We start from the raw sequence: 24295 nt of genomic DNA, 5'->3' as shown, positions 1-24295 counted from the left end.
TTTTAATTTTTCAATTTTTTATTTAAAATATATAATTAAAAGTCGTTTGTTTATATTGTATCAAAAAAAAAAAAGATAATAAGACATAGTCGAGAGAGCGAGAGTATTGGGAGAGTGGGTATTGTGATATATCTTGGTTTTCACATAATTTCATAGTTTTCCATATATGAGACCCTAAGATCTCTGGCTAGTCCAAGTGTGAAATTGTCATATATTTAAAATGATGCATCCCATACATATATGATACCTGATATATGGCATGTGATATACTGACATATTGTATTTGGTAAATCATATATCATATTTCATATATCATCTATCATATATGAGGCATCTCTATTATTTATCAGATTTCTGATATCTGATTTATCATATATCATATGCCATATATAAAATTATGTATTTCATTTCATAGATCATATTCAACTTAAGTATCTAGAAGTGGCTTTTCGCTTTTGCTTTACATTTTCTTTTATTTGTTTCTTTATTCGTTTTGGTGACTTTTCGTGTTTTTTTTTTGTCATCTTCCGCAAAGAGAGTGTGGGGCGACTTAAATAATATTTCAATATTTTACTTTAATTATTGTATGTGTAAAAAGCTAATTGCGTTTTAAGAGCTGAACAAAAAAGTCGGGCAGGGAGCGGGAGCCCGTGCAAAATATTTGTAGTACGAGAAAAACATTTCGCAAATGGGGGATAAATTGTAAAAATTATCATCGCTGGGTCTGGATGGTGCGAGCCATCCAATTAGGAGGATAAGCAGCAAATGAAAGAGAAGGCTCTAGAGGGGGCAGAAAGGGGGTGAGGCGATTGGCAGGCGCGAATGGCGGGGCAAGAGGCTGGGATATATATAGGGAATTAGGGAACAGGATTTGGGGCAACTGCCACATCCGTTGCAAACTTTCATTTCCGCCTTCTGGCAGTGGCAGTGGCACTGGCAGGGGGCGTGGAAGTGGAAGTGGGGCGTGCCACTGCTCCTGCGGCTCCTGCTGCTTATGTTGTGTCATTTGAGGGGACTTTACAGTATGGTGCCTGGCTTTCGCAGGGGCAGGCGACGACGCTGGCCAAGCAGTCCCAAGCCGCGCGCCTGCTGCTTGGTGGTTGCCTCCGCAGCCTCTGTGGTTTCCTGCTCCTTGGCCGCATCGCCGGCAGCTTCGTCTGAGCTGGTTGCTGCGGACGCTGATTGCTCCTCCTTGCCGGCCTGTTCGCCGGACGCATCGGCGCCGTCGCCGCTCTCAGCGGGCGCCTCTGTAAAAGTGGAAAACGGAATTGAGGTGAGTGGAAGCGGCTAGGCGTATAGGAGCTATCTGCGCTTTACCTGTGGTTGAGGTAGCCGCTGCGCCCAAATGCAGACGGCGCTTGGCCAGCAGCGGATTGATTTTGCGCGGCGCTGTTGCAACGGGAGCTGTGCCAGCAGCTGCTCCTGGAGCAGCGGCGGCTGCCCTGGGCTTGGCCGCGTCAGTCTTGTGCAGCGCATTGAGGCGCGGTCGGTTCTTGAGGCGATTCAGGCCGGACACGGGTCCAGCGTGGTTGGCCGCTTGATCGCCCTCGTCAGTCTTCTCGGCGGCCGAGTCGCTGCCACCCTCCGCTCCCTCGGTGCCCTTCACGTCGTTGTGATGGCTGCTGCTGTCGGCCGCCGAGTCCTCGGCCGCCTCCTTGGGCGCCTCCGTGGTGGCGCCGGCGCGTCCCAGCTTGCCGCGTGGCAGCAGTCGGTTGCCGCCGGCGCGATGCAAGTTGAAGCGAGACGGACGCACGTGCTCGGCCGCAGGCGCTGCTGCTGCGGCTGGTGCCTTGCCTTCCGCATCGGTGGCCTCCTCAGCGCCAGCTCCGTCGGCGGCGGGCGCTTTCGTTGTGGTGGTGCGACTGCGTCCGCGCAGGTTCAGGCCGGGACGATTGCGCAGTGTGCTGCGGGCCGTTGTGCTGCTGGGCGTGGCATCCGCGGAGCTGGCATCGCTGCCTCCCTCCTCAGCGCCGGCGGGCTTCTCGGTGGTGCTGGTTGTGCTGGCTCCTCGCAGATTGAAGCGGTTGCGTGCTGCAAGATGAAAGCGAGAGGTGGATCAATTTTGTGCTAGAGCCATGTGAACTGTGAGCTGAACTAGGTCAGTAAACTGCACAGGAATCGACTCTGGTAGCTGAATCAATGAAGCTGAACTAGTTCAGGAGAGTACAATTGATTCTGGCATCTGATTCGATAAAATGAGTCGATGAAGTAGCAATTGAGTTGAACTCGTTCAGTAATGTGCAACTGAAATTGAATCAGGCAGCTGATTCAATAAAGTGAGCTGATGAACTAGCAATTGAGTTGAACTAGTTCAGTAAACTGCAACAGCAAGTGACTCTGGTAGCTAGAACTAGTTCAGCAAAGTGCAATTGATTCTGGTAGCTGATTCAATAAAATGAGCAGATGAACTAGATATTGAGTTGAAACTAGTTCAGTAATCTGCAACTGAAATTGATTCTGGCAGCTGATTCAATAAAGTGAGCCGATGAACTAGTAATTGAGCTGAGCTAGTTCAGTAAAATGCAACAGCAATTGACTCTATCCGCTGACTCATCAAGATTAGCTACTGAACTAGCTCTGCCATCACGAACTTGACCTTGTCCAATGATCTGCATTAGTCATAAAGAATGATCACAAGACTAGTTCAATGGTCTGCAACTGGAACTTTGTTTACCAGTCGGGCTAGTTCCACGATCAGCAGCAATAAATTTGCTAAGTTAAACAACTTTGATTCACTGAACTAATTTTGTTAATATATAAATTCCATTGTAGATTTAACTCAGCCTACACAGTAGATTAGGATCTATAGTTCCGCATCTTTTAACTTACGTCTGCCACGTGCAAAGCCGGAGCTAACGGGCTTCACCTCCTTCGCGGCCACGATTTCCTCTTCGGCAGCGGGCTCAGCGGCGGGTTCAGGGCTGGCGGTGGTGCGGGCGCCAGGGCGGGAACGTCCGCCAATTGAAGGACGTGAGAAGCGATCTGTGAAGAGAAATCCATTAGTGAATGCTTCAAACTGGGTTTACATTACGAATGAACCAGCTCTGGTTCAGGACCAGCTCTTCTAAAGCTGAACTCCTTGCTTGCTACTTACTTCTGCCAGTTTTGCTGGGTTCCGTTGGTGTTGCCTCGGTGGATGTGGTGGTGGTGCTGCCGCCTTGGCTGTCGCGCAGCTTGAACCGATTGCGTCCAGCCAGACCGCTGAGGCCCGCCCGTCTGCCGCCGTACAAGGATGGGGCTGCTGTCGTTGTTGTTGTGGTTGTGGTGGTGGGTGCCTCTGTGGTGGTTGTGGTGGTTGTCGTTGTTGTTGTGGTTGTTGTCGTTGTCGAGGACAGCTCCTCCTGCAGCGTGGTCAGGCCCGCATCGTCGCTATCGGTGCTGGCGGTGTCGGGACTCAGCGTGGTCTCGTCATTCATATCCGCTGAGGTGGTCTCATCGTTGTTGAGATTCTCGTTGGTGAGTATGGCATAGAGATCCAGTGCGGCCTTCTCCATGGATGGTGTCGTCTGCTCGGTCTCATCGTCCAGCTTGGCCGTGATATCGCGCTCCTCCTCCTGCTTGGCGGCTGCGGCGGCCGCTGCTGCAGCAGCAGCAGCTGCCTGCTCCTGCTCGACGGCAATCACGGGCTTCAGCTCCTTGTCGCCGTTGCGTGAGCCCTTCAGCTGCTTCTCGTCAGTGTTGAAGGTCTCGCTGTCGACCAGCTCCAGGCTGGGACGCTTCACGCTGATCTTCTTGCGCTCTGCGGCCGTCTCCAGCGAATCCAGCGCCGGCGTTGGCTGCACATCGATATTCTTGCCGCGGCTGGGGAAGCGCGTGTTCACGGGCAGACGCTCCGCCTCGATGTCCTCGCTGTTGTCGGGGCTGACGGCATTCGAGGCCCTGCCCTTGGCCTTGCCGGTCTGCAGGCTGTTCTCGCTGGGCGTGGCCGGGGTGCTGCGATCGATGTTGGAATAACGGGTCTTGCCGCGCGTCTCGGGCATGAGGTCTGCGGGTGCCTCGACGGCAGCGGGCGTATCGATGGCCGCTTTCGGCTTGCTATCGGCATCCTCGTCCTCCTCGTAGTAGTAGACATACTCGTACTCGTAGTCCTGGCCGTTGGGTCCTTTCTTGATCTCGATGCGCGACTTCTTGCTGGTCTCGCTGCCAGCGCCGTCCAACGCAAAGTTCTGATTGACGAAGTCCTCGTGCGGATCGACCACCAAGTCATCATCCAGATTGTCTATCTTCTTGGCCGCCGTTGCCTGTGTGGTTAGCTGCAGGGCGGGCTGCTCAGTGACGCCAGCGCCGCTGTTTTTTAGCGCCAGCTCGGCGAGCGCTGCTTGCTCGACTTCGCGCCGCACTTCGGCCAGCTCCTCCTCCTCGATGGCGCGCTTGGCCTCGATGCTCTTCATGACGTCCTCGTTGATGAGCGCACTGAGCACTGGATTCAGCTCGGGCCGCTCCTTGGTGGCCAGCAAATTCATGGAGTAGTCAGCCGTATCTGTGGCCCGAATGCTGATCCTGTGCGCCGTGTGGAAGCCCTCATCGTTCAACGCATTCGCCTCCGGCACCTTATGCGCTGTCTCAAACCCGCTTGTCGCCGGCGCATTCGATTCAAGCTTCTCTGATGCGCCCACAGCCAGCTCCTCGCCGGCCACCAGTAGCGCCAGGCAGCCTATTAGACAACTGTAAAAGAGGAGGAGGTTGAGCATTAGTTGAAAGTTTTTGAAATTCCCAAAATTTTTTCATACAAATATGAGATGCTAGACATGGTAGGCCCTATACACTATAGAAGATAGGATAGACTGGTCAAGGTTTACATACATATGAGGGGGAGGAAGTTCTCCTATCTAAAGAGGATCATGGGGATGACTGAACATTATCGTTTGAAGAGCGGCTCATGTTTATCAAGATAAAGCAAGCCAAGAAAAGGCGCAGAAAAAAGTGGCTAAGACATTAGACTTTACGCTTTAGAAGTTTAAAGACTTAGGAATAAAGAACCAAGTAATAGAGACGATGCAGAGGAGATGAAAACATGAAAGAGATAATACTCAATCAGGAGTAGTTTCTATAGAGCATATGCTAAAAAGTAAATAACAAGATATTACGACTAAGAAGTAAATAATATCGCTAATCAAAGACTTTTTTTGTGTTACGTAACTAATTGAATAAACATGAACTTTAACAAACGAACGTCAAAGCTTTAATTGGCCAGCCCTTGATCTAGTTTCCCATTAAGATATACCCACACGACTTCCCTTCATTAAGTCTAAAGCTGTAATCAAAATTGATCATAATTGACTCATTTGAGCTAACAACGCCCAATATGAAGAGTGAGAGAGAGAAAGAGAGAGAGAGAGAGAGAGAGAAACGAAGCAAACAAAAGAAAAGATTGGTGTGGCTTACGGTCCAAGTGCTGATTGATTTGGCTTAGCCCAAGATCATCGCGTGCTTGTAATGACTGATCATGTTTGGGGCCATAGACGAAGAGTCTTTGTGCTGCATCATTTGCTGTTGTTGTCTGAGTCTCGAAATACCTTTCACAATTTCATTAGCCATGCTGTCTGGCAGGCAAAACGTTTACCAACTGTGATCGCGATCAGCGTCTCCCTCCCCCCTCCCCCCTCTCTATCAGTCTACGTTGATGTATCTGTGGTGTTGCGCATGCGATCGCCTTGTCTAACGGACGGATCTTGGTTCGTTGTTCGTGCAATTGCAGCAATAGTTCATTGGGCTTTGCGAATCCGCATTGCAATGCACTCAACATACAAAATGGATAGGTAAATAGCTGGAAAATGCTAATAAAGTAAAGAGTGAGAGGCGAAAGCGATAAAGAGAAAGAGAGAAAGAGAGAGAGAGAGAGAGAGAAAGAGGGAGAGAGGGAGGGAGCCAGAGAATGCTCAAGGCAAACCACCTAAAGTGAAGTGACCAGAGGGCGAATCCGGCAGGAATCTGTTAACTGTGAGCGTGTTCAAATGTGAACTGGAACCGGTTCCCTGCCATAGGTGTTAACCCATTTCGATTTCGATTTCAATTTCGATTTCGTTCGTAGAAACCAGACGCCAAAGCCGGCAACCAGCTCGACACGACTGACTCCATGCGATATTTAAAGAGCAGAGGACGGCTCGGATCGATATAAGTACATGTGCATGTATGTGTGTGTGTGTGTGTGTGTATGACAGATATATGGCTCTACCCTCTGCACGCTCTTGACGATAACTTTTAACATTTTGAATTATGTGCAGTTGGCATCGCGTTGTTTGAAGCCGTTCGCTTAACATTTTTGATTTTTTTTTTTTAGTTTTTTAGTTTCTTGTTTTTCACTCAAACAAGTTTCGACAATAACAGCAGCAGCGGCAGCAACAGCAGCAGCGGCAGCAGCAGCAGCAACAGCGGCAGCAACAGCTCGTTGTAAAGGTAGACAACTTCAACTTATTTTAATTGCAACAGCAGCAACAATCAAAGGCAGCCCAAATAGCCCAAGCAACAGCAACAATGGCGCCCAAGAAAAGTTATAATTATGTCTGCACACATCACTCAGCAAATTGTTTGAAGAGCGATGGGGCGAGGGGTGCTACGGCGTGGGGCAGGTGGGCCATAAGCAAAAGCAAAAATTTGGCGTTTCTCGATTGCTTTTGCTTTTTTCTTAGGGCAGTTGTCCGACTTCTTGGCCATGTTATGCATGAGGTGACAATGCGCACAGCGCGCCTCTCTCAGCAGCAGCAGCAGCAGCAGCGGCAGCAGCAGCGGCAGCAGCAGCGGCAGCACAAGTGTGGAATAATTTGGCCAACGCACAGTGGTACGACACATGTGCTCAACGTGGCATGAGCATGCCCAAAAGGGAAATACATAATTGTACATCCGCTACAATGCGCGAGTTGTGCTTGCTGAGCATATCGAAGCTCTAATAACTGCTTGAGGGAAATCATCATCACCATCAATTACGATGTATAAAGAGTGATTGAAGCGTTAAAGTATATGTGATTCATCACAAAATGGAAGGATAACTAATACGGATAACCAGTATTTAAAAATGTAGCTATATGTCATTGATTGCTTAATAAGGGTGCTAATTGTGTCCTATATAATATATATACGATCTTCAATGAACGATGCTGAAGATGAAGAAGATTTAAAAAAAATATTTTTAACTTAAATTTCGTGTATATTTTATTTTAATATAAAGTAAACTTATTAATAAGCCCATGTTAATTTTGAAATATTTTCTTACATTTAAAAAAAAAATTTTTTTTATTCTCTAAATAATGCATATTACATAGGTGTTCGATTTTCAGTAACACACACTGTTTGTATATACATTTACATATTATGTATGCCAGTTAATTGACTTTGTCGGCTTACCTCACCTCCCTATCTCTCTCTCTCTCTCTCTTTCTCTCTGCCTAACTATTTGTCATATGCCTTTCGATTTACTGCAAGGTTGACCACGCCCCTTTATGCATTTAATAATTGCATTCACTTTCACTTCCGCTTCAACATTCTACTTTGTAGAAATATTTTCAATTCAAATAATTTTTTTCTCGCTCAAGGAATTGAGAAATTTCATAGCATATTCTATTGGCCTTGCCCCACTGTCTCTGACAATGTCAGAGAGCACTTAACAAAGTGCTGTGAATGTGAATGACTGATTAACTGCCTACAAGTGTGTGTTTGCATGTCTGTGTGTGTGTGTGTGTGTGTCAAGTAACGGGGCACTGAGCACTATTAGTGTAAGTGTGTTTAGGGGTACTCGTCGTTGGGCCCAGGCGAATGTGCAATTGACTAACTGAATGCCTGAGTGAATGGACGAGTGAGTGTGTGAGTGTGTAAGTGAGTGAGCGAGTGAGTGAGTGTATGAGTGTTTGACTTTATGAATGCGCCAGCCGCTACAGACACAGGCCAAAGTCTTAGCTCCATTGTCTTCTTCGAGCCCGTTTTGGAAAGGCCAATTGCCAATTGCCAATTGCAGCGGCTGGAGGCAGGAGGCGGGAGGCGTGAGGTGTGGGGCGGTGCCGGCTGCTCAGCTGTCTTAGCGGGTGTGGCATGCAATTTGTATTTCACATTTGGCAATTCCAAATGTGTGTGTGTGTGTGCATGTGTGTGTTTTTGCTTCAGCCGCTGCGCATGCGTTTTGACGGTTTCTTTTTGGCCATTTGATGCGGCGGCTGCGTTGGCGGCGGCTGTCGATGTGTGCTGCATATGTGTGCGTGTGTGTATGATGTGTGTATTTTATAGACGCCACTTGGAGGCCACTGACGTCGCGACAAGCGCTGGAAGCGCACTGAAGCATACAACAACAACAACAACAACAAACAACAGAGCCATGAAATGTAAAATAAGTTTGGCTTGGGTTTCTTCAGCTGCTGTTGCTGCTGCTGCTGTTGCCTTATTGCATTATTGGCTGTGTCGGTTTGGCCAAAAGGTTTTTGACTTCTTTCGCTTTCGGCCATGCAGTCTGTCTGGCTGACTAAGTGACCTTTTGTCACGCCCGCGTGCGAGCGAGACACAGCATCACTCCGTCTGCCTTGGCTTCGCAATTAGCTGAGGCTTTTGGGCTGTCCACGCTGCCACGCTGCAGTCATATTAAATTGATTGACTAACTGACTGACTGACTAACTGACTGACTAACTAGCTGATTGACTAGCTGTCTGTCTCTCCGTCCGTCTGTCTTGCAGTCTGCCAACAGCAAAAACTTGTTCAAGCAAGGCCAACAATCTGCATGCCAAATTCATGAGCTGTTTTCACTGTGCAACAGAGAGAGAGAGAGAGAGAGAGAGAGAGAGAGAGAGAGAGAGACACGCACATACATGCACACCCTTGCCGCAGCATCTTCTGAAATTTTTATGCCCTGCTTACATTGTGAGCACACATGACATGCGGACTAGGGAAGGCAGGGCACTGCCGCGCCATCATAAGCCGGATGGATTAGCTAAAGCTTCAAACATTGTTGTGCACACTTTAACCATATGTATGTGTGTGTGTGTGTGTGTGCATGTGTGTGTGTGTAAACAGCCACTCTGGCCAGTCGGGCTGTTAAAAGCAGCTCCTGCAGCCAATAACTGAGGTGCGGAATGCAGCCAGCCATAAACTTGGTCAAACGTTGCGTATACGCAATGTGCTCAAAAGATTGTGAAGGTGTGCACGAAAGAGTATGTGTGTGTGCGAGTGTGTGTGTGTGTAGAGGCGTGTCTCGGCCATCGCTCGTAGCTGTGAATTACCAAAAGCTATTTAAGGCAAAGTTTGTCTAATGGACAAGCGCTAAAAAACATATATATAATAAAAATTGAACTCAGTTTTTTTTTTCGACCAAAAGTTTTGATTGCTTTTTTAATAGTTTCTCGTACGCTTTATCTTCTTATCTTTGAAAATTATGATAAATCCAATTTTTAGTTATCATATTGAAGGTCGTTTGCTTTTAGTCTTTGGCTCACAAAAAAAAAAAAAAAAAAAAACAAAAGAAGAAAACAAAAAAGCATTTCATATTGTATTAAATGAATAAATAAATATATGATTATTTTAATTTGAAAAATTTGAAAGATAAACCTGTTGTTAACCTTGTCCAGGGCATGTTTTTGTATTTATATGCAAGTAAATTACGAAACGTATGCATGCCTAATTAGATGCAAGCCCATAAGAAATGTATATTTGATGTTTTGCATATTTTAGCTAGCCCCAGCTCGGGCCTAACTATATGAACTGAGCATTTGGCAGAGTGAGGCTTATCAAATTTGGTACAGACATAGCTGAACGCATAAGATAGGCATCTACGTCAAGGTCGGCTGGATAAATACCTTGAGTTCGGTACTAACTATATGAACTGAGCTTTGAGCAGAGCTAGGGCTATCGAATTTAATGTATATAAGAGCACGTCAGAAGGGTATTTATGTCTCTGAGTACTGAATCAGTAGTACATTGATCTGTGTACTAATTATATAAGCTGAGCATTGTGGGGAGCTAGGTTTATCTATGACAAGGTTGGATCAATAGTCTTTATGATACAATACATGCGTATGTGTGTGTATCGGTGTGTGTGCTGACGATGAGTCCTATTAATGGAACAATTGGCTAAAACCTTTTTAATTAATATTAAATGATTATCTCTTTCATCCATTACACCATGACCCTTTGATATATTCAACGCTTTTATGACTTTTAATATTCAATATTTTATGAGCATTTTTTTTTTTAATACTGTAACAGAATTTTTTTTTACTTATATGATATTAATATATAAAACTTGTCACGAATTGTGGAAGTGATAAATGTATGTGTATATGCATGTATGTATGCATGTATGTATGTGTGCATGTATATTTGTATGTCTGCATGCTTGTATGCATGTGCCTGCCCATTAAACTATCTACAGTCGAATGCAGCTATCTTTAATGCTGTGTAGATTATTCCCTTTGCTGTACTTAAATGATCTTAACTCAATATTATTTAATACCCTAACATTTGATAGGCCTACGTATGTATAGGATATTTGCCGGTCGTCCATGCCCGGTCAAATATATAACTCGAATTATTGTTCGTGAAAACAATATCTGTTAGAATTTTAATGGATTTTAAAGACTAAATATGACAAATTAAAAATTAAATTCAAGCTCAAGTATAAGATAATCAAAAATATATTCAAGCTCAGATAAAAAAAAAATTAAAAATTAAAATTTATGTAAGTAATAAAAATGAAACAAAAAAGCTACCGCAACAAGGGAAGTATGTACATTAAATAATCTATATACGCTTCTTCTTCTTCTCTTCATACTCACATTTTGAGCAGCATTTTGATTTCTGTTGTTGTTGCTGTTGATGTTGTTGGTGTTGGCACCTGCGCTGCAGCTATTTTTTTTTATTGAATGTTGATTGTTGTTGTTAATTATTTAATTTACACTGCTGAAAGTCAAATGTTCAACTATACAAAAAAAAAAAAAGGAAAAAAAAAAACAATTAAAAAAAATTAAATTTGATTTTTGCCTCCAACTTAAATGCAACATTGGCCATCAATTGTTGTTGTTTATTTGTTGATTTTTTTTACTCGTTGTGGTTGTTGTTGTTGTTACTATTCACATGGTTGCACTTTCACTTTTCACATTTTTCGTTGTTTGTTTATTTCTGGTTATTGAGCACAAAAATCAATTACACTATTTGCATGTGTGTGCGTACGTGTGTCTGTGTGTGTGTGTGTGTGCTTCAAATTAATTTTAATTAAAACGAAAACAAAAAAAAAAAATATTTAAAATAAAGAATCTATCTGTTTTTAAATTTAATTTCAGTACACATTTAAAATTTTCTTAAATTTGAAAATTTTGTGAAAATTTTTGTAGTTTTGTTTTTTGTTCGCGTCGCATTTGCAATGAAGTCGCGGCACTTGTAGCGGCTGCCTTTATATGGCCAAACCTACACACACATGCACACACGCATACACGCATACACACACACACACACACACACACACACGAATCCACGCACACTCTGCATTTGTACCATGTTAACGTCGGTTCGTGTTCGTCTTTTTATTATTTAATTTAACTTTACTGGATTTTTTCTTCTCCTTATTAATTTTTTTTTTATTATTAATTTTGTTATTTTTACTTTGTGAACTGTTGCGCTTCTTCTTCCTCGTCTTCTACGATCTTCAAAAATGTTCCAACTTCGATCTTGGCTCGCAGCTCACGGAGCAATCACTTTCGATTTCGCTGCCAGCTGAACGTGAAATGGCAAAATGATGAACGCAACAGACATCGAAAACCGTTGCCGTTGCCGTTGCTAGCGATCGCCGACAGCAGCAGCAGCAGCGACAGCGACGGCAGCAGCAGCAGCGACGTAAACAGCAGAAACCAGAGCAACAGAGACAGCAGCAGCAGCAGCAGCTCGATTGGCAGGAGTTTTGGCTTTACTTATGGCCATGTTAACACTAAATCATTCACACCTGCTGTTGTTGTTGCTGTCGTTGTTGCTGTTGCTGTTGCTGCTGCTGCTGCTGCTGCTGTCGTGCCATACTTTCTGATATGTAGCCATTTTTCAATGGCGCTGCATCGATACTAGGAAGTTCAGTTTTAGCTGCAGCACTTGCTAATGTTGCCGTTGCTATTTGAAGTTGTTGTTGTTGTTGTTGCTTTTATTGCTCTGATTGCCGTTGCTTTTGCTGCCTTGTATCGTAGCTGTAGCTGTCGGTTGTTGTTGCTGCTGCTCTATCTCAAGTTGTTGCTGCTGATCTTGCTTTAGCTATAGCTGTTGCTGCTGTAGGTGTTGCTCTTGCTGCTGCTGCTCTTTCTATTACTACTGCTGCTGCTGTTGTTGTTGCTGCTACTGTTGTTAGCTGTTTCAGCTGTAATTGTTGCTGTTGCCTGAACTGTTTTCATGTAGCTGCAGATGTTGCTGCTGTTGCTACTATAGCTGCAGATGTTGCTCTTGTTGTTATGAATGCTGTTGACCTATCTACTGTTGCTGGTTGCTTATTGTCATTGCAGTTGCTGTTGCGCAGAGTTGTTGCTGCTGCTCTGGCATGAATTGTTACTTTATTATTGTTGCTGTTGCTTGAGTTGTCGTTGCTGTTGCTGTTAATGTTGCTGTTTCAGCTGTTGCTGCTACGATTGCTGTTGCTACCACGATTGCTGCTGCTGCTGCTGCTGTTGGCCGTCGCTCTGATTGTTGTTGCTGCGGGCAAAACCCAGCGACATTCACTTGCATTTCGGGGTGCTCTCTGCAGCACGACGCGCTGCTTGACTTCAAGACTTCGCCATGCGCTAAGTTGCAGCACACACACACACACATACACACATACAGCGACATTAATCTCTCTCCCTCTCTGTCTCTCTGTTTTCTCTCCCTGTCTCTCCTACTCTAGTCTGTCTTTCTTTGCAGTTATTTCATAAGCGCAAACTGGTTAACTGTTGCTGCCGTTGCTGCTGGCCTCAAGGCCGTTTGTCGTCATCATCATCATCGCCAGCAGCAGCAGCAGCAGCAGCTAGCTATCATAATGATCATTAAAGAGCGACATCGGCATGTTCACTGGCAGCGTTGTTTAACCGCATTACGCATACGACGCGTTGGCCGCTGCTTTGCTACGCTTTTAGCTGCAATTAGCAGGACAGCACCAAAGCCAACCCGACCCGAGCCGAGCCAAGCCGAGCCGAGCCGAGCCCAGAAAAAAACCCGAATACAAAATACAAAATACGAACTCGAATCCGGCAATCAGCGCAGATGATCGTCATGTAAATTATGCCAAAAGATTTGGCTTCAACTCCGGCCGGCTTTGCCAGCTGCGTGTTGACCAAGTTGACCAACTCGCGCAATCCCAAGTTTGTTTTTGTTGTTGTTGTTGTTGTTGTTGTGGTTGTTGCTGTTGTTTTTGCTGTAAATATTATTATTCAATCTTTTGGCTTATTGATTAACCGTTGTTCATTTGCCTATTTATGCAATTTTTATCATTTATGCCACAATTTTAGCTCTCTCTTTACCTCTCTCTCTCTCTCTCCCTCTCTTTTCGTATCTCTATCCGACACTATCTCTGCTGAAAAGTGAAATGCCTCAGAGCTAGCCGCTTCTTCTGCAACATGCACTTTCGTTCGGCAAATTGTCTTCGCTGAACTGGTTCAGTGTAAAAGCTTATCAAGTGCCTTGCGTGAAATGTGATCTTTCAGCTGGGAAACTTAATCTTGGGCATTTTTATTGTTATTGAATAATTGTATCTGGATTCGGGTTATGAGCCACAATATTTGAAAGTCCAGCCAATGGCGCCTCAGTGAACTGGTTCACAGTTACACTTATGTATTATCAGTATCTATACATATTTTTATGTATGTGCTCTATAAAGTCATAACATCTGATCGCATTAGGGCGACTGTGGTTCAATATGATTCGAATATTCAAGATTTAATATTTGGTTCTTATCAGACTTAACTTGACGTTGAGTCAAGTTTGATTCAGCTGAAATGAAGGCTTAAAATGTAGTTCAGTTCAATGTAAAGATCTTCTCAAGACTCGATCTATGTTTCAGTTCTGATCAGGGCATTCATAATTTGAAGAATAAGCTTTAAGCAAAGACTAGGATGAGATCAGTTGGGAGAAAGGGTTTGCTGGAAAACTATTTCACCTGTGGTTCAATATGATTCGAATATTCAAGATTTAATATTTGGTTCTTATCAGACTTAACTTGACGTTGAGTCAAGTTTGATTCAGCTGAAATGAAGGCTTAAAATGTAGTTCAGTTCAATGTAAAGATCTTCTCAAGACTCGATCTATGTTTTAGTTCTGATCAGGGCATTCATAATTTGAAGAATAAGCTTTAAGCAAAGACTAGGATGAGATCAGTTATGGTTCCGGTTTAGTTTAGTAACAGGTTCGCGTAAGATTCGAGTTGCTTTTGCACCTTAAGCATTTCTTCTTGGGCTTCTGTTTGTGGTAATCGGCAATGGAATTTGAAGCTGAAAGCGAACCGGCTCGTAGCCTATTCGAATTCCTCAATATTTTGCATGCTTCAGCGTATCTAACGTAATATACAAATTTTTGTTTAGTTTTATTTCCCATTAAAATTTGCTTTTGAAACTCGTTCAAACTGAAATCAGGTTTAAAAATAAGTCAAATTTTCCTCCCAGCGATCGTTTTTGATTGCTTGATCAATCGATTTGCTAATTAGCACTGATCGATAACACACTTTTCAAATGAAAACTTAATCGAAATAAATTCTTTGGCGTCTTCAGCGAGGGCTTCACAAAAGCAACAACAACAACGAAAAGTGCAGCTGGGCCAGCGAACCGGGAAGCGATACTCTTGGCAAAATCTTTATATGCATACACATAATATGCCTCTGCCCAAATATGATCATGTAATTTGGGAACTGGGTTTTTACCTCTTCATGTTTTTTTTTTCTGTTTTTTTTTTTCTTTTCGCATTCCCCCTCTCATTATTACGGCGCAGTTTTCTGCTGCTCTTTTTACTCTTTTTTTTTTTTTTGGCCTTGACGATGGCGTTGCTGGCGGTGGTGATTAAATTTCAAGTGATCGTCGCCTGCTGATTGTCCAGAACTCAGTCGAGAGACGAGAGTTGAGTCGGGCAAAGATGACAATGAGTCAAGCCAAGTTATGTCGAGGTCACGTTGATCAAGTTACCAGCCACGATGCGAGCCAAGTTAACAGACAACAATGCATCCAGGATGTCGTCAGACAGAGAGAGAGAGGGAGAGAGGGAGAGAAAGAGAGAGAGACAGTGCGTGCTCATATTCGAAGGACACTCGAGACAATGCAAACAATTATAATCTTGTAAAATTCGCAGCAACTTTGTAGTTTATTAACTCGGTGAAGACGAGAATTATTTGAGCCTGAGGTGACAAACTATTACGAAGAGAGTTGACTTTAATTTGAATCAAATGATTAAGGCTAATATCTTTAGCAACAAATTACCTGAGATTGAGATTGTAGACCGAAAACACATGGAACCTTGCAGCGTCAAATTAATAATACAGTCGAGTCTCGATTATTTGTACCCCGCTACATTGAAAATTGGGATAAATAGAAGAAAATGCTATTCCCTTCAAAGAAATTTGTTCCCAATAATTCTCGACAATTTCAATTTCTGTGTAAATCGAGAAAAAAAAAACTGAACCCCTTGCCATTTCGAATTATCGGGATTCTTCTGCATATATAATTGGCTATGTAAGCTTTTTGAGGAGCTTTACAAAATTAACTGAGCCTGAGCTTTGTGCTCAAAGCCCTCTTCGTATTCAGCAAATGCTTTGAGGCAGATGAAACACTTCTAAGCTTCTCGAGTTCAAGTGACGTTTTCGTGTTTCTTTTTAAGAGAGCTCGTGACAAAGTTTATGAATTCTGCGAAGGCATAAAAATGTATGAGAAATGGATTATTTTTTAGCTGGAATTCAGCTAAATCTTTGGCTTTATTTATCACATCGCAATGCAATGGCGTTTGTTTGGGTTTTCCCCCACTGACAAGAGTCTAGGCCCAACTAACGGCAGACTTGTGTTAAGCACGCATGTCGAATTGAATGGGCTTTGCCACGCCCCCTTCCTGCCTGCAAGTCGAAAACAACTATAAGAATTCAACAATATGACACTCAAACTGTTGTCGCTGTGCCCTGTTGCGGCTGCTATTAGGCCAAAGGGAACTTAGCCGACACACACACGCATACACACGCACACGCATGCACACACACTAGTGTCAGGCATACGAAATAAAATAAAGTTGTTATAAAAAGTAAAAAGTACCAAAATAATAAAAATCAACAACTGTTATTCAACAGTTTCTTTTTCTCTTATTTTGAAGACAAGCTGAGAGTGTATTTGCATGTGTGTGTGTGTGTGTGTGATGTATAAATAAACAGGAGTGGCAAACGTGGAATGTTAATGCGCTGCAATCGTTGCTTGGTGTTCGCCAAGAGCCACTCCAAAAGAGTCGCACGTAGGCAGCGGAGCGACGCCGACGCCGACGCCGACGCCATCTGCGTCTGCGTCGACTGCGCCGTCTACGTTAGCCAAACAAGCTCAGTACCAAACCAAATGCAAACCCAATACCGAACCCAATAACAATCCAAGTTCCAATGCCTGTTTCAGCCCTGCGCTGAACCCAAAAAAAAAAAAACACTTTGCATACAGCTTGGTCAGAGGGAGGAGGGGCGGTATATACATGTAGACAGAGGGCGGGCCGGTGGCAAGGGCAGCTGTTCGTTAAATGTGATAAGTGGCCAGTGGCCGCGGCCGCGGCGCAGGTAACAGCGGCAGCTGGACAAAAGCCAAAAGAATTAACCGGCCTGCAGAGCCCCCGCCCGCCCGCTCCTCATGAAGCTCCCGCTCGACGCCCGCTCTGTTTCTCTCTCTCTATAAATCTGGTCGTCGCATGTGAAGCCAAGTAAAATTTATAACTGTCAATTATTATGCAAGAGCTGTGAGCGAGCTGTGCTCCACCTCCTCCTCCTCCTCCTCCTGTGCTGCTGCTGCTGCTGTTCAGAAAGCAATCAGGAAATACCCGAATCTCCACCAAAAGTCGACACACACGGAGAGCGAGAGAGGGTGAGAGAGAGAGAGAGAGAGAGGGAGACGGGAGGAGACAACGCAGACACCGGCCAAAGTTATAAACACTCTACCAACACTCAAGAAAAACACACGCACGCACATTTAACCAAAATTAAGTGCCCCCATCCAAAGTGCGACTCCCTCGCCCCATTCGCTTCATCCATACTTGTATAAGAAGCGTACCGCAATCCACTCGCAAAATCGGAACACGTAGTACTTCAGACACTTCACAGTTCCCCTCTCTCTGGTATTCACTCCTCCTGCACTCTCCTCCCCATCTCGCCCCCTGCCAGTACACACACTTCATGGTCATTCTCCATTCTCCCCAGTCCCGTTGTCTCATTCCCCATCGCCAGTGTCCAGTGTCCCGTGTCCCGTTGTCCCGTTGTCTTCGCATATTGTTTGTCTCGTCTTAAAATACTTCTTTATTGCTTTGCAGGTCTTTGTGGTATACCCTGTAAATATTATTTGCTGTAGATAGAGATTGATCGAGTTAACATATCTATGCTTGTGTGTATGAAAAGCTTTTCTCAAATCTGATGAATTTAAGCAAGGCTCTACTATGCGATTCTCATGAATTACATCTGTCTGTCACTCTCTCTCTCTCTCTCCCACTTTCTCTCTCTATCTCTCTCTCTCTCTCTCTCTCTCTCTCTCTCTCTCTCTCTCTCTCTCTCTCTTTATTTCTATATCTTCTCTCCCCCTTTCTCTCTCTCGTCCCTTTCTATATCTGTCTCATAGCACCTACATTTATACTACTTTATAATGCCTGAGCCGGATTCCCTACTCTACCAGCAACGCTACATTAATTCCATAGGGTATGCTAGTAGTTGATCAACTTTTCCATGGCACTCTATTCTCAGTTTTATAGCACTTTTTTCTTATATATAGTATATATAATTAATTCTTTCTTTTTTCATTCCTTCTTTATTTTTGTGGGCTTTTATTGACCGTTGAAGCATGTTGATTGTTCTTGGGGAGTGCCGCAACGGACCTTACCGATCGTACCCCCCTCCCTGCAGCCCGGGGTTCAATGAACGTGCAGAGCTTCGAGAACCTCACCTTGTGGCACGCATCGCATGCGTGTGTGGGGCGACAATTGACAGACTCACGACAGCAGCTATGACGATCATGATGTGGATAGATCTCGCACATTGTATGTAGGCTGATATTAAATGATTCACTTTTGCAAAACAAACTTCAAGCTGATTCTGTCTGGGCTGCGCTGGCGCTGAACTGTGACCTTCAATGGCGTTTCCACGATTTCCGGTCTAGGGGCTTTTTTTTCCGTAGATCTCTGTGCTTGATTATTCCATCAGACGGACCCCACTATTAAAGTTCGAGTAGTGCATAATTAAGTTGGCTGCTCATCTGGAGGTCTTTTCAATCATATACTTATTTATAGAGCAGCTCATCAAAACTCGATGAAGAAGCAGAAAGAAAAAAACTAAATAAATAAAGGAAGCGAACGCAACTGCATACTAAGCAGATCTAAGCGAGAAGGACAAATCTTAATGCATTTAATGATTGTATATATATGTACAATATATAAAATATAAAATATCTGAAGAAAATGCCGAAACAAAATACTGTTCCTTAATTGCCCTGATCAGGAATGCACGACTAGCATAAATTACTGTTTATATATGTGAGCAAACTGAATAATAAATGGAGTTATAAGTTGACTCAGCCAGAGTGATGCTATTTTCGATAGCGGCTCTTTAAGTTATCGATAATATTTAGCTGTTAAAATATTCAGTAAAGTCCGCCATTTTATATAATAATTAAAAACTATGCTAGGCTAGCAAAGAACTAGATAAATATATAATAGACCTAATAGAAACCCAATATAAACATATATCAAATTTAATGGGAGTAAAGGAAAAGCTTTCATCTATATACCTATCTATATCTATCTATATATCTGCCTATCTATGTCTATATATCAATATAGTACTACTTGATTCGTGTGGCTCTGTGCATCAATCATCAATCATAAGTCACAGTCTGCAGCGTCGTACATCATCATTCATCAAATCGAGTTGGAATTTGTGTGTTTGGGTCAAGCCGCAGTTGAGGCATAAATCTCTTGAAAGGCCGTCTGATCGCTGGCCGCAATGCAGTTAGCTGGCTGACTCAATCAAGGCGTCAATCAATCAATCACTGCGCCATTGAAATACCGCTAGCAATGTCTCAATTCCAAGTGCACAAACACAAAAAAGAAAAAAAACCGCTCATATTGATTATTAAATTATAATCAAGTTTTGGTCGCAATTCGAATGCGAATACGAGTGCGACTACGAATACATGTATTCGTATTCACATATTCGTTATTTCACTATTTAATCGCGCTGTAGTTTTTGACCCACTTTAAGATGTTGTTGCTGCTGCTGTTGTTGTTGTTGTTGTTGTTGTTTCCTTTTTGCTGCTCTTTCATTACAAAATTTGTTTAATTTAAAATTGTTTAACTTGAAATTGAGTCACGGCGTCTGACTGCGCCGCTAGCGTTGACAGCGACGCCGGCAGCGCAGCCTCGAAGTTACATAAAATGGCATTAAAACGATTCAAAGATTGAGTTGTGCGGACCAAAGCATAACTGCAAATGAGACAGAGGTGTGTATACACAAAGACAGCAAGAAAGAGAGAGAGAGAGAGAGAGAGAGAGGGAGATGGGGTGAGAGGGAGTGAAAGAGGCAGAGAGTGTGGCTGTGGTTTACCCCCCATCAGGCGAAAACCTGATGCGAGCATTTGGCATTTGCATACGACAGAGCGAGCGAGCGAGTGTGTGTGTGTGTGTGTGTGTGTGTGTGTGTCAGTGTGTGTGGCGATCAGGTGGAACAGCAAACAACTGAGGAAGAAGAAGCAGCACCACCAGCACCACTAGCAGCACCAACAACATACTTGACAGACAGATCTGAGCCACAGCAAATCCCCGTTGGAGCCAACTGTAAAAGGTGAACAACATTTTTACCCCCTGCCCATAAAAACCAGCAACAGCAGCAGCAGCAGCAGTCCCTCCACACACCTCTGTGGCATCTAGACACCTACACTCGTGAGCCGCCTCGGGTTCAATTTGCTTTCTGACTTTTAATTTAAATGGCATTTAACACTTTGACATTATTGCCGCAGTTGGCAAATGTTCAGCAGTCAAGCAACATGATCATCGATCAGCGAACACTGATCACTGATCACTGATCATTGATCACTGATCATCGAACATTTTGAATAGTTCAGTTGGGCTTGAAACTCCGTTTCCGTTTCATCGCATTCCATTTGTAAAACTTCCCCCCTCGACGTTGGCATCGCCACCCAACGATCGAGCGATCGAGCGAGTTTTGTTAAAGTGATTCGAATGAGTCGAGGTGTTAGATAATTTGGCAATTTGCATTCGATCGTCGATCTATTTTTTATGATCTGGTCGCATTTGAATGACGCTAATATCGCGTCTCAGTCTGAATCTGAATCTGTAGCTGTGGCTGAAGCTCAAGGCCAGTGCCAGACGTCAGCGTCGAGGCATCGGCAACAACAGCAGCCACAGCATCAGCATCAGCATCAGCATCAGCCTTAGTTAGAGACCAGATTCGTATGCTAACTAACTAGTTGAACTAGATTTTTTGTGGCTGTGGCCCGGTTCGAGATTGAAATTGAGACCAAGTCAACAGCTTTGCAGTTGGGCTGTTCTCTGTCTCCCCTCTTTTTCTCTCTCTTTCTGTCTGACTCTCACTGCGGCTCGGTGAAGAATGAGTGTGATCAGTGCAAGTGGCGAAGTGGCGATCTGTGAATAGTGATCAATAAATAACGCTTATTAAATACACACAAAAGAGCTCTTTAGCTGGAATGATGATTAGGTGATTAGGTCGTTATGTCAAAATGTATGCAGATCGAGCTAGCAACAGATTCTCTATGAAACGAGAACTGATCTTCTTTTTGAAATGGATTGAAAAGCATAAAGGAGTACGATCTATAGAATACATTTCGTTGTGTATGTATGTTTATAGATATACCGATCAAAATAGATCTATATGACGATCAATCTTGATCGATGTGGGTCAGTGTAGAGAATAATATAGAAGATCTACGAAGATAAATGTACATCTATATGAACACTGTGAATAGCAATATTGAGATATTTCCAGACCGATACTGGAAATAAATATAGATCGATATGAAGATCAATAAAGACCAATACGAACATCAGAATAGATCGATTAGCACATCAATATAGATCAATATCGATGTAGAAGCCAGTGGAAATAAATTAACGGTAAATATAGATTGATAAGGAATTAAAAAGAGATGAATACTGATTAATATGAAAATCAATATGCAAATAAATCAATCTCTATTTGAAGTTGATTGATTATTATGGAGCGATCAGTCAACAATCTTATCAATATAATCAATTGTGGACCGCTTGTAGATAAAAAATTAACATTAATATTTATATAAATATGAGAAACTCGATGCTAGATTTTATTACCTAGCTCTTTCATTTCAAAATATATGTAATGCATATATGTAGACTAGACATAGAGAGATCAATTGTGCCTTCTTTCTGAGTGTGTTCCCGTGCAGCCAGATCAATAAATTTATGCGATTATAGCTGAACTGGAGACTTTAGGCTTGAACAGGAAATCGAAATGGAGATCATGTTAAGAAATATTGGGAAGAGCAAGGGGATATGCTCTGAAAGCGTAGATTGAATTTCTCTAGGCAAGGCCACTTCAATCTGTTCTCGACTATGCGAACAGTGAACAGTGACTGGGATCAGCTCAGGCAGCTCCGCTTCGATCACTGATCGGCGGCCAGGTAAGCAGTGAACGCTGGCGACGCCGATGCGTTGAGGTGCGTTGAGGTGTTCGTGATCTACTTGTCAACACCTACACGATTTTTGGGCATTTTTTTGTTTTTAGTTTTAAGTTTTTTTTTTTTTTTTTCTTTTTGGGCTCTCCGCCGAGCTCGAGTCGCTGGTTCCGGTTTCCATTTTTGCCATTTGCCGTTGCCTCTGCCGCAGCCGCAGCCGCAGCCGCCGCCGCAGACGCTGCCGGTTTCCAATTGCCGTTGCGGTTAAGTGATCGCTGAGCGCTGATCGGTGATCACTGAACGGTGATCGTCCGGTTATGCATTTGGCATGCGAGCTGGCCGGCAGCGCTGTCCGCAGTGTTAACTAATTATGTGTGGAACGCACTTTGGAATTGGATTCGCATTTGAATTTCGGTGGCTGACGTAAGACAGGCTATAGGGAAAGACGACGACAAAATTGATAAAAATAAAATAAAAACAAAAATCCAGCTATATTTAAAATGATGGGCACAAAATGTATGTGTTTATGGCTTTGCTTGATGGGTGAAAAGTTGTTATATGTATTTATTTTTTGTTCACTGCTGTTGTTTTTGTATTTTGGCATGCGCATTGCATAGAGAGCCACAAGGAATGGAAAGTGCATGAAGCGAGCCGCTGTCCAATTGTGATGAAAGTCGCGCCGAAAGATGAGCGCGCCAAGTCAATCAAAACCGACAAGCAATTAGTGAGGCCAAACACACACACACACACGCACACGCATACACACACACTAGTGGATTAACACACACAGCAAATACTAAACGAAATGTTGTTTTGTTTATGAAGCTTAACTCGAATTTGAGCTATTAGACGATGTCGCCGCTGCTACAGTGAGAGTTATTTTCGTCCATGACAGAACTAGATCAAATGTGATATCAGCTCTCTAAATTTACCATATAAGTCTAGTATCTATCAAATGATCTTGTCTTAGTAAGTCGAGTAGAGATACTACTACTAATTCTACCCTAATCAAAAGTTCTCATAAGGCAGAGATCATATTACATACATCCATCTAGATCTACGGACTATAGATCATATGTATAACGTATATCGCCTATGCTTTTACTAACACAACTCTCAGCCCTCTTCAAACTGAACTACCGCAAAATTCTCAAGATGACTTGCGGTAGTTCATTGCCTTATAGAGTCCAATTTATGTTGACTTTCGATGGCAAAAGATCTTAATCACCTTTTGGAAGTTGGCTTTGACATTGAAATGAAATGCAAAATGCAAAATGCGAAATGCGAAATGCGACTGAACAGCTTCCACTTCCACTTCGACATCCACTTCCACTTCCACTCCAATTTCCATTTCCATTTCCATTGGCATTTTCAACTGGCAATTAGCAAATCTCATTGGGAAACCAAAATGAGGCGTTGACTGGCCAAACTGTTTTCTAAAAACGCAAACGAGCAGAGGATGAAGACAATAAGGCCTGAGAGTGGGTGTCAGCAGAAGCTCCCAAGAGGGACAGAGAGAAAGAGAGAGAGAGTGAGGTGGAGAGAGATGGAGAAATGGAGCTGTGGGAGCAAAGCGGCAGCAGCGGACACCATGAAGATCATGTGATGATAGTCCACTTGTTGTTATTGTTGTTGTTTTTCGCAGTGTTTAGAAAACTTGTTGCAACAACAACAACAACAACAACAACAGCAACAGCGACAACAACAACAGCAACAACGAAGACGACTTTCATTATTCGATCGATTGTACAATCGATTTGGAAATTGGCAAAAGCTAAGAAATTGCCGGCAATAAATACAGTTAAATACATATATGTATATATCATATATGTATGTATATATAGACATATGTATGTGTATATAGATAGCTTCACATATGTTAGCTTTGTTGCTTCAATTTGAAATGCAGTTGAATGGCAAAGACCGTGAAAAACAACGTCATTTGTTGGCATTATACAAGAGAGCCAGCCAGCCGAGCATATTAGTTTGCGCAACAAATTTGTAAGATTGTTGAATCTTAAGTGAAAACTATTTTGCATAAATCAAGATAATGTTACGTACATTAGTAAAGCAGCTCTTCTAAACGAGCGCGAAAAGAAAACGAAGACCAAAGACATTTGACGACTGTTGTCTTGAATTATTATTATTTATTTTTTTATTTTATTTTATTTATTTATTTATTTTTTTATTAGTTATAATATTTTTATATAACATAAATATTTTCTCTCTTCAGCTTGGGCAATTTATATTGTTATTTTTTTTTTATTACTTTTTTTTTTTTTAACTGAATTGAAGTATTAAATAAGTATTCCACCACCCAGCTTACTATGGGAAATACTATTTGAACAACTCTTGTTTCATATCTGACGATTATAAATCGCTGCTGAATCTATAAATATTTGATATCGATAGACCTTACGCTAGATTATAATATGAGCAGATCTTTATAAATGTATATAGTAATTCTAAATTGAGTCTTTTGTTTTTTT

The 24295-nt window shown here is 43.0% G+C and overlaps 1 protein-coding gene across 1 annotated transcript; it reads right to left on the bottom strand.

The window, feature by feature from the left end:
• Positions 1 to 381: 381 nt before the first annotated feature.
• On the bottom strand, positions 382 to 11702 carry LOC6585136 (mucin-19). The gene is made up of 6 exons (XM_002010739.4): positions 11572 to 11702; positions 10749 to 10891; positions 3095 to 4665; positions 2830 to 2982; positions 1318 to 2031; positions 382 to 1247 (listed from the first exon to the last, which is right to left on the bottom strand). Exons 2-6 carry the CDS (start codon positions 10760 to 10762, stop codon positions 1018 to 1020), a joined length of 2682 nt encoding a protein of 893 aa, XP_002010775.3. The 5' UTR covers positions 10763 to 10891; positions 11572 to 11702; the 3' UTR covers positions 382 to 1017.
• Positions 11703 to 24295: the final 12593 nt, after the last annotated feature.

The sequence above is a fragment of the Drosophila mojavensis genome, unplaced genomic scaffold (genome assembly GCF_018153725.1).
Source record: "Drosophila mojavensis isolate 15081-1352.22 unplaced genomic scaffold, ASM1815372v1 contig_136, whole genome shotgun sequence".
Lineage (NCBI taxonomy): Eukaryota > Metazoa > Arthropoda > Insecta > Diptera > Drosophilidae > Drosophila > Drosophila mojavensis.
The sequence above is the reverse complement of the archived record's forward strand: the minus strand, read 5'-3'. Positions and strand labels throughout refer to the sequence as shown.